The following is a 14,172-nucleotide window of genomic DNA, read 5'->3' as shown; positions in this document are numbered from 1 at the left end:
ATGACAACAGAGAAGCAGTGATGGAAACAGGCACAGAAGCAGCCCTCCAGTGATGGAGCCTCCAGGCTCAGAGAGAGTGACAGGGAACAGGTCATTCATTTTGGCTGTCCACTTTGCTTCTGGGTGCAAACTCACTCAAAGTTTCCACCTCTACCAAGTAGAGTATTAATACCAGCACTCCCTACAGGGCAGGCTTGTGGCATCTGAGTTTATTATTATTATTAGAGGCAATAAATGTACAAAAATATGCATATCTGCTCGGTAGATGGGGTGGCCCATCTCATACTATTTCTCAGTGGAATTAAGACACTTGACAAGTAGAACCACGTCAAAGCCAGGCAATTACAGACTGCAGAGTCATTAAAAATATGTATTTCTCTTAGTCACCACGAATAGAATCTAATTAATTTTATCTGGCATGAAGATTTGCTTCCAGTTTACCTACCACAACTTCCACCCTCCAGTAAACCATCCCTTCTACCTTTGCACTCCCCTCCCAATTTATGTCATTGTTCATTCCTCTCTGGAATGTGGCTCCCTCTTCTCTCTAACTGACGAGATCCTGGTCTTCCTGGGAAATCCAGTTTAAATGTTTGGTCTACACGAGGAAGTGCTCTCTGCTTCCCTACAATGGCATACTATCTTTTTCTGAGTTTCACCCTGCTTAGCACTGTCCTGGGCAATAATCACATAGTGTGTACGCCTCTCTCCACTCATCAGTAAGCTCTCTGAAGATGGCAGGCAATGCATCTTTTCATTCTTTATGGAAATCTGCCTCATCTCACAGGGTAAAGACATAAAACATAATGCATACAGTCTTTGGCCTAACAGCTTATTCGGATCATTATAACAGTAGTCTATACATTTCAAGATTTTTTTAAAGTCGTTAAAATATAAAGTAAAAATATAAAGCACCATGCTCATAACATAAAAGTTTCTGTGGCATGGCTAATGAAGATGAGAAAATACATTCTGAGGGTTCTGCTTTCAAAATGAGAGTTAAAGGTGGTGTGAAAGTGGGTAATTTTTTTTTCCCTGAGACAAGGTGTCTCTCTGTGGCCCAGGCTGAAGTGCAGTGGTGCCATTCATGGCTCACTGCAACCACAACCTCTGGAGTTTAAGCAATCCTCTTCCCTCAGGCTCCCGCCTCAGCCTCCAAGGAACTGGGAATACAGACGTGCACCACCACACCAGGCTACTTTTTCTTTTTTCTTTTTGTATTGTAGGGTCTTATTATGTTGCCCATGATGATCTCAAACTCCTGGCCTCAAGGGGTCCTCACATCTGAACCTCCCAAAGTGCTGGGATTACAGGCTGGGCCACTGTCCTGGGCCCGGAGTTAGTTATTTTTAAATATGCATCTCCCCTCACTGGCCTCAGCCACCCCTGACGAAAAAGCTTCCTGGAGAGTGACAGCCTCAGCCTAAAAGAGGGAGGAGACAGGGCGTCCCTGTTGCAGATGCAGGCACTCAGGTGCCCTGGTCTCCTTCCATGCACCTCTTTAGTCGGGCGCACGGCAGGGTCTGTGTCACTGCCAAGGCGCCTCTCTCCTGCAGCATTCAGCGCTTTAACCACATTAGGAATAGCTTCGGGGTTGGTCTGCGCCTCTCTCCCTGCAGGTGAGACTCCTACACGTCAATAAATAAGTCTCACTCAACTCAAGCAAAGGGCTGACAAACTTGGCGTTCCGTGCAGCAGAAGAAAGCAGAATCGCTAAGTTTGTAGAACTTACACTTTGGGGCCATTTCAAGACCAATGTTCACTTAAGAACCAAAACGCGAAACTGCTCTTCCTAGAGTCCTTTTCAACCAGAAGAAGCTGCTCTATCTGTCGCCCCTGTCCTGAATCCAGGAAGAGGTGGTCACTATCTAGAGGTCAGCTGGCCGACCCAGTCACTCTCCAGGTGTCCCCGAGCGATCGCCCCCTCCCATTCCCCACGAGTCCAGCTCGCTCACCAATCTTGGCCAGGGAGGCCAGCAGGATCCACAGGGTGATCTCGAAGGGGATCTGCACATGGGGGTAATCCAGGGTAAACACGGGCAGCCGGCTCTCCTCAAACGGTGTCGTTCCGGGAGCCACCACGCTAGCAGGACTGGGCGGGCTGGAGCTGGTGCCCATGGCCCTCGGTGCGTCCAGCAAGGTCTCCGCCAGGGCGCCCGCTGGCCCCGCCACCTGCAGGAGCAGGAGCAGCAGCAGCTGAGGCGGTGGCGCCCGCAGGCTCCTCCCGTCGCCCAGTAGTTCCATGGGTGCCGCCGGGTGCCGCCGAGGGGCCCGGGGCTAGGCACTCCGCGCTCTCAGCGCATCGCGCCCGGTAGCACCGCCCGCTGCGCCCCTCCCCGTGCTGAGCAGGGCAGCGAGAGCCCCCCGCCGCCGCTACGGGACTAGGTCTCTGCAACCAGAGAGCTAGGTCCTCGCTGCGAACAGGCGCATTGCCTGGCGGGGCACGTGCAGGGCGACGAGAGGCCACCGCGTTGACCCTCAGCAGCCCTCAGCCGCCCTCCGCCGCCGGCCGCCGGCCCATGCCCGTCCGCGACTCTCCTGCCGCAGCTGCAGGCCCTGCCCAGGGCGGCCCGCGGGCATGGGCATGGGCGGGGGCGGGGGCGGGGGCGGGGCGGGCGCGGCGCCCAAGCCGCCGGGCAGGAGGACGAGGGGACCCGGCCGGTACACCGCGCACCTGCCAGAGCCCGCGGGCGACGCAAGGCCCCAATGATGGCGGGGGCGGTGGCTGCGCTCCCTTCGTGTTGGCGCCGCGCGCCAAGACCTGCCACCCCCAGAGCCGGCGAACTGTGGGTGGAATCGCGGCACCCGGGCTCATGGTGGCCGGAGCTGTCTCCGCCCCGGAGGCAGCGTCGGGCATCCACCCAGTGAAGGGACCGGCGCTACCCACGCCTCGCGCCCTTTCCTCCCCCTCCCCACCGCAGTCTCCTGCAAGGGGACACTCGGGTGCGCTGGGTGCGCGGAGAGGCTCCATAGGCTCGGGGTCGGGAGGAGAAGCCCGGGTGAGTGGAGGAGGGGTGCCGTCACCCCAGCCCGGTGCTGCGGAGGCCAAGACACAGCATGGGGCTCTCTGGACGTACCGAAAATTTAGAAAAGCCTCATTTTGTTTCCCTTCCGAGAGTTAACTCGCGCACAAGGTACTCTGCGCCGGGAAACTCCTTGTGCGGAACTCAGTGTTCCCACGCCCGCATGGGATCCTGTTCTCTCCTCTGACACACTGTGCTGCTTTCACCCATTGCTACACTGTCGCTGCCACTCTCCTTCTCCCTCCCCCAGCTCACGTAAAACCAAAACATCTTTCTCCGCTTTTAGGCTTAGAGGTGTACATGTCCAAGAGCATAAGAAATATAATTATTTCATGGAAAACCAGTGATTTGCCTTGCTCAAATTGACTTGCTCCGCTAATTATAGGACAGGCTGTGGTTAGGAAAAGAAAGGAAGCGCGATTTTCCTTTGGATCTAAAAGGGCTTTCTCAAGCAGAGCCAACCTTTCTGCTGGTTCCAATTTCGCTGTTGGAGCATCTTTATCGCCAGAAACTGAAATGAGCACAAAAGGCGACTAGTTGCCATTCAATTAACTGGCAGTTTTCCCTTTGATATTTATGAAATAAAATCTTCTCTTTTCTTAATCTTTGATGTGTCAAAACACGTGGCTTCTACTATTAAACAAACACCAGGCAGTTCGACCTTCAAAGCAGTATTTTATTTTATTTTTTTCAAAGTTCTAACATAGAAAATCAGTGAGATGTCAGCAGAGGGTACAAGAAAAAAAAAATCTTTCACCTGCATAGAAGAAAATAAGGAACAGTCCTCATTGGGCCTTCTAAGTAATGAAGGGACATGTCCAGGCTAAAAAGAGAGAAGAATTCTGAGAGATGTCACAGAGCACTACTTCATCTGATATTTCAAAAATATCAGTTTAAAAGTGCTACAGAATTGAAACTAAAGATAATATCTTAAAAAGAATCACTGTGCATCCAAAACTCAGCCTCCCCTTCTCCTTTCACTGGGAACTTTTATTAAAGGTATGTGCCGAACATAACCTTGTGAAAAAGCAGCAAATAAGAACTATTAAGTAAGTGTCTGGAAGGAATTCACACCCAGGTCTACCCAGGCTAATACTGATTTCATCTCACCCTCCACTCCATGACTTGTTGCCCAGAAACAGCACGTTATATTATTTATACTTTAAAATAAGCAGTGGAGAATAGTTCAGGGATTGTTCAAAAATATTACAGCAGGATAAAGTTTTAGTAAGTGAATCAGGCCAGTTCTACAAACTTAGTGACATAGTAATAGGGCAAAGGCATATTTAGACAATAATTTCTGGGAGTCTGTCACACAACACTTTTAAGAATGATTGCTCATCAGGAACAAGAAAATGAATGACAAATCTGTTTCCGGGCCCTTACTGCCCAGTTACCATAAAGATTACAGACTCTATGTGGTGTCACTTTTTTATACATCTATGCTACTGCAGTTAAAGGCTATCCACTTTTTCTTACATTTGAAAAAAAAAAAAAAAAGTCCTTTTATTTATTCTTGTAAATGGGAGGTGAGGAAACTAGTTTAAAAAAACACTCTTTTCATCTTTCCCTTAAAGCAGATTTAAAGAGCATTAAATTATGTCCCTATGCTGAGAGTGACTTGGCTGGGCTGTTTCTTCAAAGTGCCCTCTGACTAGGAGCTCAGTTTTTGAAAGTGGTAACACCACCCATGGAATGACTGAGGCAAGAAGCTAATCATGTGTACACATTTAGCATCCTTAAGTGGTTTCTTTGCGACCTTTGGATGTCTTACCTGGTAGCTGAATTTCTGGACTAATTGGGGGTCTTCTTTTATGCCCTTTGATCTCCCATAACTTTTCAGCACTTAATTATTTTGCTTTTCTCTGAAAAGCTCTGTGAAGGGACTGGTCTATCTGACTCATTCTTTTATCTTTAACTCCCATCATAGTGCCTGGAAACAGTGAGTACCCACTAAATATGTGTTGGATGAATAAATGTATGAATTAACCATGAAATCAACAGCTCTCACACTCTAGGGATCTGAACTGCAGGCCTTTCTCCACAGTTAGGTCAGTTGCAGGATGGATAGGAATTCTCCTAGTTTCACAAGAAATGTTTACCTCCAGTGATCCTTGATTCATATTTTGGGGTCTCTCATGTCTTTTTTCCCCTTCTACCCAAATGATGTGTGAATGTAATCACATTATAAGATTTCTAAATATTTTTAGAAATTACAGTTACTTAATTTGAGATTGACTTTCACATAGCATAGAAATATTTACTAGGAATTTATGAATCTTGTAGGGCAAACTTGCACATTTTTTGTCTTCACTTTACTCTAAAGTGGTCCGTTAGAATATTAATGTATTTAATGGAGTACTTTAAGAGGAAAACTCTCCCGAATTATATAGCCATCAAAATAGGACAGTAGATGTGGCATGCCTAGGAATCACAAAGGATTTTGAAATATTTTCTGGGTACAAGGGAAAGAAACTAGTATAAAATCTGAGTTAGCTTAAGAGGACACGCACCTTAAAAATATAAAAATACGAACTGTGCAGAGGCCATTAGGATCCTGACCTAACTCAGGACTGGTCTTAAATCCCCCGCTCCTGCTTTAGAAACTTCAGGAGGAACTGAGGTTCAACGTTGTGTCTCTTGCCATACAGAGCTTGGAGCTTACTGAAGAGTTGTTGATGTTGAAACCCCAGGAACCTCTGTACGAAGGAGCAGGCAGAGGGCTCTGCATGCCAGCAAACACATGTCTTCACAACTCCAAAAGGTTTAATGTGCTATCCTTCTTCTTCAGATGTAGAGTGGAGTGGCAATGGCTCTCCTGCACCACAGCGCGGCGCCAGAGGTTAGCACCTCCCGTAGAAGCTAGCATGCAGGTGCAATATATGCTCAATCAGGAGACAGAGACCAGGGAATGGCTCCATCCTCAGATACCAGTGTAATAGTTGCAATAGTTGCTAATAATAGTTAGATACTAATATGTCACGCTATTCTTTATAATATTCATATTTTATATTCCCCTTGTTTTTAAATCTACGTTGCACAACCACTAGCCATTAGTTGTATATCAACAGAGAATCTTTGCCTATAAAAAGTTAGCACTCATAATATTATTGACTTGGTTATCTTATTACTATATTTGAAAGTTCTCAATGTCTAAACTACTTTCTTTTTTTTTAAGAGATTTAATTCTCAGCAAAAATCTAAGGACTTCTAGGATCATGCAGTGGTTTGGACATTTTATGGATGCCCAAAGAATTAAATGATTTTCTCTCTTTCTTTTTGGCCAAATATATTTGTTTCAGCAGAGAAATGTTTTGCTTTATGAAAAGGCACTTCCTGCAAATTCAAGCTTATAGAAAATAGTGGTAGTTTTTTGTTGTTGTTTGGTTTTGTAGAGATGGGGTCTCACTGTGTTGCCTCAGGCTGGCCTCAAACTCCTAATAACTCCTGGACTCAAGTGATCCTTCTCAGCCTCCTGAGTAGTTGGGACTACAGGCACACCACCACACCTGGCTAAGAGTGGTACTTTTAATATTGAATTATCCTAATATATTTAAGCTAAGAGTCAGTTTTCAAATATTCAACCACCAAGTTTTTCGGTGCTTTGGTTTTCCTCCATAAAATAAGGGACTTGGGACAAGTAACTTTAGATTTCTTTCTAAAAGGTTTTAAAAATCTAAGATATGAATCTAACACGTCTGTGTAGAATGGACACACACCTACATCCTGGCTTATCCTGCTACAGATACTGTGATGTCACATGTGAGATGAGAGACTCCCTGTCCCTTAAACTCTGCCATGTATCATCTGAACCCTGGCATCCAATGTAGTCAGAAAGCAAAACCCAAACTTATCTTGTAGGAAGAGAGACTGAAGTCTGTCTGGGGTACTGATGCTTATATATCCTACTTCTTAGAGGAAAGAGAGATAGGAAAGGACAGATGATTTTAGAGGGATAGTAAATGAGTTTTACAGTTCCCATAGGAACGTCTAAATAGAATCCTGTTGTTACATACAAGGTGCACTCACTCATCAATTCAACAAATATTTGTAGAGTATCTATAGTTGCTAGGTACCTGCAACTTAGTCTCTTTGTACCTTTAGGGACCCAATCAATGAAAGAGCTTCAAGGGCTCAAGGCAAAGATCTTTCCAGAAACAGGAGTGGAAAATAAGGAGTACCTTTGCAAATGTATATTTTGATTATTATTCTAGAGTTTACTAAACTGCTATACTGCAAATAGAAATCTGACCAAATCCAATCTTGGAAATAGAGAAAGCAGAGTCAAAAATGCCAGTTTTCAAAAATGCCAGTCTTCACTCAAGCACCTTTCTCAACTTCCCACTGCTCTTCGATCTTTAGTAATTTCTAAGCTTTTTGAGTTTCCATGTATCCAACCAAAGTTCACTCTAGAAAACATGTTTGTGCAAATATCAACTAAAAAGAGTTTACCTCAGAAAATCTCATCAGTTGCTTCCAATTGGAATGAGGTCCAGATTGTTCACAGAGGACTGCTTCTGTGATTTCTAAGTAATTTCTTTATGGGAAAGAAAATCTAGTAAATATACCTCTGAATCTCCATACTTCCTGCAGTCCCTGAGCTCATACTGTTCTATTATCAGCCTTGAAACTTGAAAACATCTAAAAGGGACAACATTAGCCCAAAACTTAGTATTAAATTATGCCTTACTTATTTTTATTTACGTTTTTCATCCATCTACCTATCATCCATCCATTCATTTCTTTATTTGTACAACCAAAAATTAAGTATTTCTTCAGCTTTTTGAAAACTGACTATGTACAAAGCATTCATTCTTGTAGGAGATACAGAGATGGATCACATGAATCTTGGCCTCAAGAACTATAGAACATGACAGAAGAAATGTAGTAATACTGTTGAGGCTAAGGTAAGTTTCTCTTTACTCTCAGAAATTTTGCTGAAAATTCAACTCACAATATGGCAGATTAATAAGAGAAGAGGCTTTACCAATTTATTAGTACCATGAGCATGGGGAGAATCACAGAGTGACTGGCCAATATCTCAATGGGGTACCAATGCTATTATGCCCTACTTCTTACGTGAAAGGGAGATAGAGAAGTGTGGATGAATTCGGGGGACAGTGAATTATTTTTACAGGAATTTAATGGGCTGGAAGAGCATGCAATGGTCTGGGACAACATGTGTTGAACCCACAGAGCAGAAAATGCTTTGCAACTGAAGTCTGTCCAGGTATGTTGACAGACATCAGTCTTTCTTCTTGCAAGATAAGTTCAGTTAATGAAAACTCAAAGAAGGGACTGGAGGTACTTTTTTTTTTTTTTTTTCCCCTTTGGTGAGTCCAGACTTTAGGCAGATAAGGGAACTTCACAGAATAACTTTATCCTGTACTTAGGGGGAGATGGTGGGGAATGGCCAGAGAGACCTTGGGGCCTCTTCTTCAGTTCAGCATATACAAAGCACTATATTTTGAGGTATCTGTTTTTGAGCCCCAACATTAGCAGTAACTAACATTTACTGAGTACACACAATGAGACAGGCTCTTTTTCAAATACTGTATCCATCATCTTATTAAATATTTATAATACCTTAAATTATAGATATCATTAGGGTACCCATTTCACAAATGAGGAAGCTAAAGACAGGAAAATTATGTAACTTGCTCAAGGCCACACAGCTAGTCAAGACTTGAATATAGATAACTTGACCTCAGGAGTTATACTCTTAAACACTATGCTACAGGATAATGGTAATACAGACGGTGATGATGGTGATGGTGAGGATGGTGATCATGATGGTAGTGGTGGTGGTGATGAGGATGAGAGTGATGAAAATTATGCTGTTACCATGAATTTAGAGGTTCTAGTATTTTTTTTTTTTTTACTTACTAGTAAACAACCATCTTATGTGGTCAATATTATTTAGGAAATAAGAAATGTGAGACACAGCAAAATGAAGAAAATTGACCAAAAGCTATTTAGTCTAAGTGAAAAAGCTGATACTAAAATGCAAGCCTCTTTCCAGTCTTCTAGACCATGCATACATAGCTACAGAGTGCTTAGAATGTGAGACGCAACAAGAGAAATAAATATCAAAGGTTTTGGGAATTAGGGAAGGAACAGAGGCCTTAGCACGTACGGTCCTGGAGGCCCTGGCAAGGACATCAGTATTTACACTAAGATGGGAAATCTTTGGAAGGTCTGGGCAGAATCAAGTGAGATTATATGACTTTTATTTTAACAGTGTTTCTTCAGTTCTTGCATTGAGAATACACTTTACGGGAGCAAAGGGAAAAACACAGATGAAGGTAGAAGGCTTCTGTAATAATCCAGGCAAGAGATAACGCTAGTTCGACTCAATTTGGTGACAGTAGGAGTTATAAGAAGTGGTCAGATTATAGAGATATTTGAATTCTGAATATATATTTGAAGATAGGTTTGAGATTATAACTAAAAGGTCAGATTTGGAGGGTGAGAGAAAGAAAGGAACCTTTCAAGTTAACTGTAGGCCATTTTGCTCTGAAGACTAGAAGAATGGAGTTGCTTTTAACAGAGACAGGGAAATTTGTGGAAGAGGTAGGTGGGGAAGATATCTGTCAGTAACTTTGGAGATGGTAAATTTAAGGTACCTGCCAGATCTCTAAGTGGAAATGTCAAAGGCAGTTGAAAATTCAGGCTTGAAGTTTATGGGAGAAGATCAGAATGGATGTATAAATCACTGAATCATCAACCAATCAATTGGCATCTTATTAATAGTTATGAAAATACTGTGCTATTACGGAGAAATTCAGCCCCTAAATGATGGCGCTGAAATTCAAGCCCCAAACCCTAGTGACCTAAATGAATAGAAATCTTTCACTCAGTTAAAGTCCAATCCACAAAAGCGAAAAGTGATAGGTTTGTAGGAGGGGTTCTGCTCCACAAAGTCATTCAGGAATCTAGGCTATCAGAGACTTCCCAACTGGCATCTTCTCTCTGCTGCTATGGAGGACAAAGAAACGATGCACATAAGAACTTCTGAGGAGTACAGACGATTTCTGCTCATACACCCTTGGCAAGAAGTAGACTAGTGGTCACAGTTAGACGTGAGAAGAACTTGGAAATATAGTCTCTGGCTGAGCAGGTTTTTCCAAGCAACCATTCTACACTAAAGAGGGGAAGTACTGGTCTTTAGCAGTTACCTGGCTACCTGTTCCATAGCTAGCACTGAGATCACCTATGAATGAGTGTAGGAGGAGAAAAGAAGAGGTCCAAGGACTGAACCATACCCACATTTGGAGGCCAAGGAGCTGATTAAGAACCCTTAAAGAGATTGAGAAGGGGCATTAAGAAAGTAAGAAGAAACTCATATGAGTGCTATGTCCCAGAAGCCAAACAAAGAGAGTATCTTATAGGTGAGATAGTGAAAACAATAGTAAATGCCACTGATGGGTTAAGTAAGATGAAGACTAACACATGGCCTTTGGTTTAACATCATGGAAGTTTGGGGACCTTGAGAAGAACAATTTCTGTGGAGCAGTAGATGTAAAATCCTGACAGGAGTGGATTCAAGAAAGCTATGCAGGAAAGAAGTTGGAAATAGTGAGGATCAACATCTAGTTCAAGGAATTTTACTGTATGGGCAAGGAAACAAATAGGATTTTAGCTGGAGGGAAACACATAGTTAAAGAAAGAAAATTTTTGGCCGGTCATGGTGGCTTACACCTGTAATCCCAGTACTTTGGGAGGCCAATGTGGGTGGATCACATGAGGTCAGGAATTTGAGACCAGCCTGACCAACATGACGAAACCTCATCTCTACTAAAGATACAAAAATTAGCCGGATGTGGTGGCACGTGCCTGTGATCCCAGCTACTAGGGAGTCTGAGACAGAAGGATCACTTAAACCTGGGAGGCAGAGGTTGCAGTGAGCCAAGATTGCACCACTGCACTCCAGCCTGGGTGACAAAGTGAGACCTTGTCTGAAAAAAAAAAGAAAGAAAAGAAAGAAAAGAAAAAAGAAAGAAAAATTTTAAAAGTTGGAGAAATAACAGCATATTTGCATAGTGGTGAAAATGAACAAATGAAAATAGAAAAATAAATGACTTAGAAGAGAAAAACGGCAATCTCTAGGGCACTGTTTTATTAAGATGAGAGGGATGGTATCTAGATGCTGGTTGAGGGATTGGGCTTGGCTAAGAGCAAGTTTATCCACAGCAACAGAAAAAGGAGGGCACACATACAGGTTGGTGAGCACGTGTGATGAGGAGAGCTTGGTAAAGTTCTTGTGCCATTCCTTCAATATTTCATCAACAGTGAGGATGAAGAAAGAGACATTGGAATTTTGAGGAGAAAGATGAAAATATAAAATGTTTATTAAAGAAAATGGAAGAGAAAATGTAGGAGAATAAATCCTAGATTCCTAACAGAATTAAGGACCCACTTAAGGTTAACAACCATGAATTTAAAATGGGACCAGTTAGCTCACTTGTGTGTTTTGGATTCACTTGCACAGGTGTAAACATGGAGTGAGCAGAGATCAGACTTAAGCTACATTGTGGTTTATCAGGCATATAGGAAGGGTCGAGTGCTTCTGCCAAGGAATAGTCTATGGTGGAACATGGAATTATGCCAGGTATGAAGGAAGAGCAGAAAGGTTGAGATAGGAGGTGGGGGTCCCCTGGTAGGATCAATGGCTTTCAGCTGCCTCAGTGGAGGCAAGTAATGAGGTAGCTGAAGTATTAGGAGTGAACTGGAAAAAAAGGAGGATTAGAGAGTAGAATGTTTTATCTTTGAACGTATATATATATATATATATATGTATATTTGTTCATTTTAATGTATACTTTGGGTTTTGAGAAAAATGTTTTTTCAACTGATTTTTTTTTTTTTGAGACGGAGTTTCTTTCTCTCTTGTTACCCAGGCTGGAGTGCAATGGCGCGATCTCGGCTCACCGCAAACTCCGCCTCCTGGGTTCAGGCAATTCTCCTGCCTCAGCCTCCTGAGTAGCTGGGATTACAGGCATGTGCCACCATGCCCAGCTAATTTTTTTGTATTTTTAGTAGAGACAGGGTTTCACCATGTTGACCAGGATGGTCTCGATCTCTTGACCTCGTGATCCACCCGCCTCGGCCTCCGAAAGTGCTGGGATTACAGGCGTGAGCCACCACTCAACTAATTTTTTAGATTTGTAATAGACACTCATAATCAACTACTGAAGTTAATTTTCTTATAGATTATTGCCATAAAACTTACATGGCAGCTCAAGTCTCGAGTCAAACTCTGAAGGAAGTTCTGACTCTAGAAGCAAACCTACGGCCTATGAGATACTGACCTTTTAAGCTCAAATCTGTCAACTGAAGATATAGATCACGAGTGGTTTTTGCATAGGTACACAGCCTGGGATTTCTTCAGATTTCCATGCCTAAGTAAAATATGCTATTTGTATTAAAAAGTAACATCCCTAATCTAAACGTATACATTTAAAGAACTATAAAAATTTAGAGTAAGATTTCAATAGCATAAAGTGCTGAATTCAGTTACGTATTTCCAAATAATTTCCAATGCTTAATCTGAGCTAGGATTCACTAGGTTAAAAAATACATCACCATGATACGGTTTGGATCTCTGTCCCTGCTCAAATCTCACGTTGAATTCTAAGCCCCAAGGTAGGAGGTGAGGGCTGGTGGGAGGTTTAGCACCATGCCCCTTTAGCACTGTAGAGTGAGTGAGTTCTCGTGAGATCTGGTTGTTTAAAAGTGTGTAGCATCTCTCCTCTCATCCTCCGGCTCCTGCCATGTTAGATGCCTGCTGCCGTGTTGCCTTCTGCCATCAGTAAAAGTTCCCTGAGGCCTCCCCAGAAACAGATGCTGCACCATGCTTCCTGTATAGCCTGAAGGACCATGAGCCAATTAAACCTCTTTGCTTTATTAATTACCCAGTCTCAGGTATTTATAGCAGTGAAAGAACAGACTGATATGCACCCTGATCTTGCTCTAAAAACCTGTTTCCTCCTGGGTCACACACATTGCTTAGAGAGAGTTTTGTCAGTTCTGGAATTCTGAGGAATACCCTAAGCAGAAAAATCCTTGCAGATGGCTTTATATGGTCCTCCATTTGTTTCTTACAAGATAATCCATGAGTCTCCTCCCTCTATTCCTTCATGACACATATCAGTAACTGTCCCTATCTGTTTATCTGTGTGCCTCCCCGCTACTACTCCAGCTCCCATAGAGGAGATCCATGGCTGAGTCATGGGGCTTGGTAGAAGAGTAGCACATAGCAAATGCTCAGTCAGTGTTTGAATGAGTGAAAAACATCAGTGAATGGCATCCATTGACTCTCTGTCACTTCCTACTTCATTCTCAAAGTGTTCTTTTTCATTCTGCTTGCCAGTCTGTCAAATGTTTGTTCTTTGCAGTTTTTCCTAAACCCTGCTTTCATCTTTCATCTATGCTTTCCTCATTCTTAAAAAGTATCCAGATAAAGAAAAGGAAATTGGGTCACCTGATATGCATGACCTAGCTTAAGAGCTGTCTTTTTCTACTCAGGAGTCCTGGGAGCTTCCTCACAAACTGTAACTGTTTCCCGCTCATGGCTTCCTCTTTAGATGGAAGTGACTGTGTTGTATGCCAAAGACTGTTAATACTAGTGGTTACTTTCTGTAGTTAGAGAACTAGGCTTCTTCAAGCAATTGATGACTTTTCCAGAATATCCATATTCTCTTTTGCATATAATAAGCAAAATAATACAATTTTTCTGCATCACATAGAGTGAGTTTTCCAAAGCAGCACTTCTTGGTGTGTTATTACGTTTGCCAAGGTTCAAAATCTATGGTTAGGCAAATGAGCAAAGCCACTCCAGCAAAGCTGAATTTGAGCATAGCTGTAGGCAGAGTCACCACAGTCCTGATCTTCTGAATATGCCACTGTAGGTCCCAGAGTCATTGGCGCAACAGAGTACCACTCCACTTACACCCCAGCGGGCAGGTTCTCCTCTCTCTCTTCCCATCCCTAGAAAGGGTGACATGGAAGCTGAAATATAAGAAATTAATTGACTGAATTAAAAGGAAAGGAAAGTGTCCATGTATGTATGTGAAAACCTCAATGAAGAGTATGAAAGCAAGTACACACAACCATTTAGGTGAAGACCAATGCCCTTACTCTTATGTTA

General features: G+C 43.0%; 1 protein-coding gene across 1 annotated transcript in view; it reads right to left on the bottom strand.

Annotated features, from left to right (window-relative positions):
• Nucleotides 1-2,539, bottom strand: part of SLC9A2 (solute carrier family 9 member A2) — a 94,397-nt gene extending 91,858 nt beyond the window's left edge. The window contains exon 1 of the mRNA XM_012471501.3: nucleotides 1,956-2,539. Coding sequence (XP_012326924.2) covers nucleotides 1,956-2,244 — 289 coding nt within the window. The 5' untranslated portion in view covers nucleotides 2,245-2,539. The remainder of the gene's footprint in view (nucleotides 1-1,955) is intronic.
• Between the last annotated feature and the right edge of the window lie 11,633 nt (nucleotides 2,540-14,172).

The sequence above is a fragment of the Aotus nancymaae genome, unplaced genomic scaffold, assembly GCF_030222135.1.
Source record: "Aotus nancymaae isolate 86718 unplaced genomic scaffold, 86718_ANA_hifiasm-v0.15.2.pri h1tg000131l, whole genome shotgun sequence".
In the NCBI taxonomy this organism is placed as follows: Eukaryota; Metazoa; Chordata; class Mammalia; order Primates; family Aotidae; genus Aotus; species Aotus nancymaae.
This window is presented reverse-complemented; position numbering and strand designations above follow the sequence as displayed.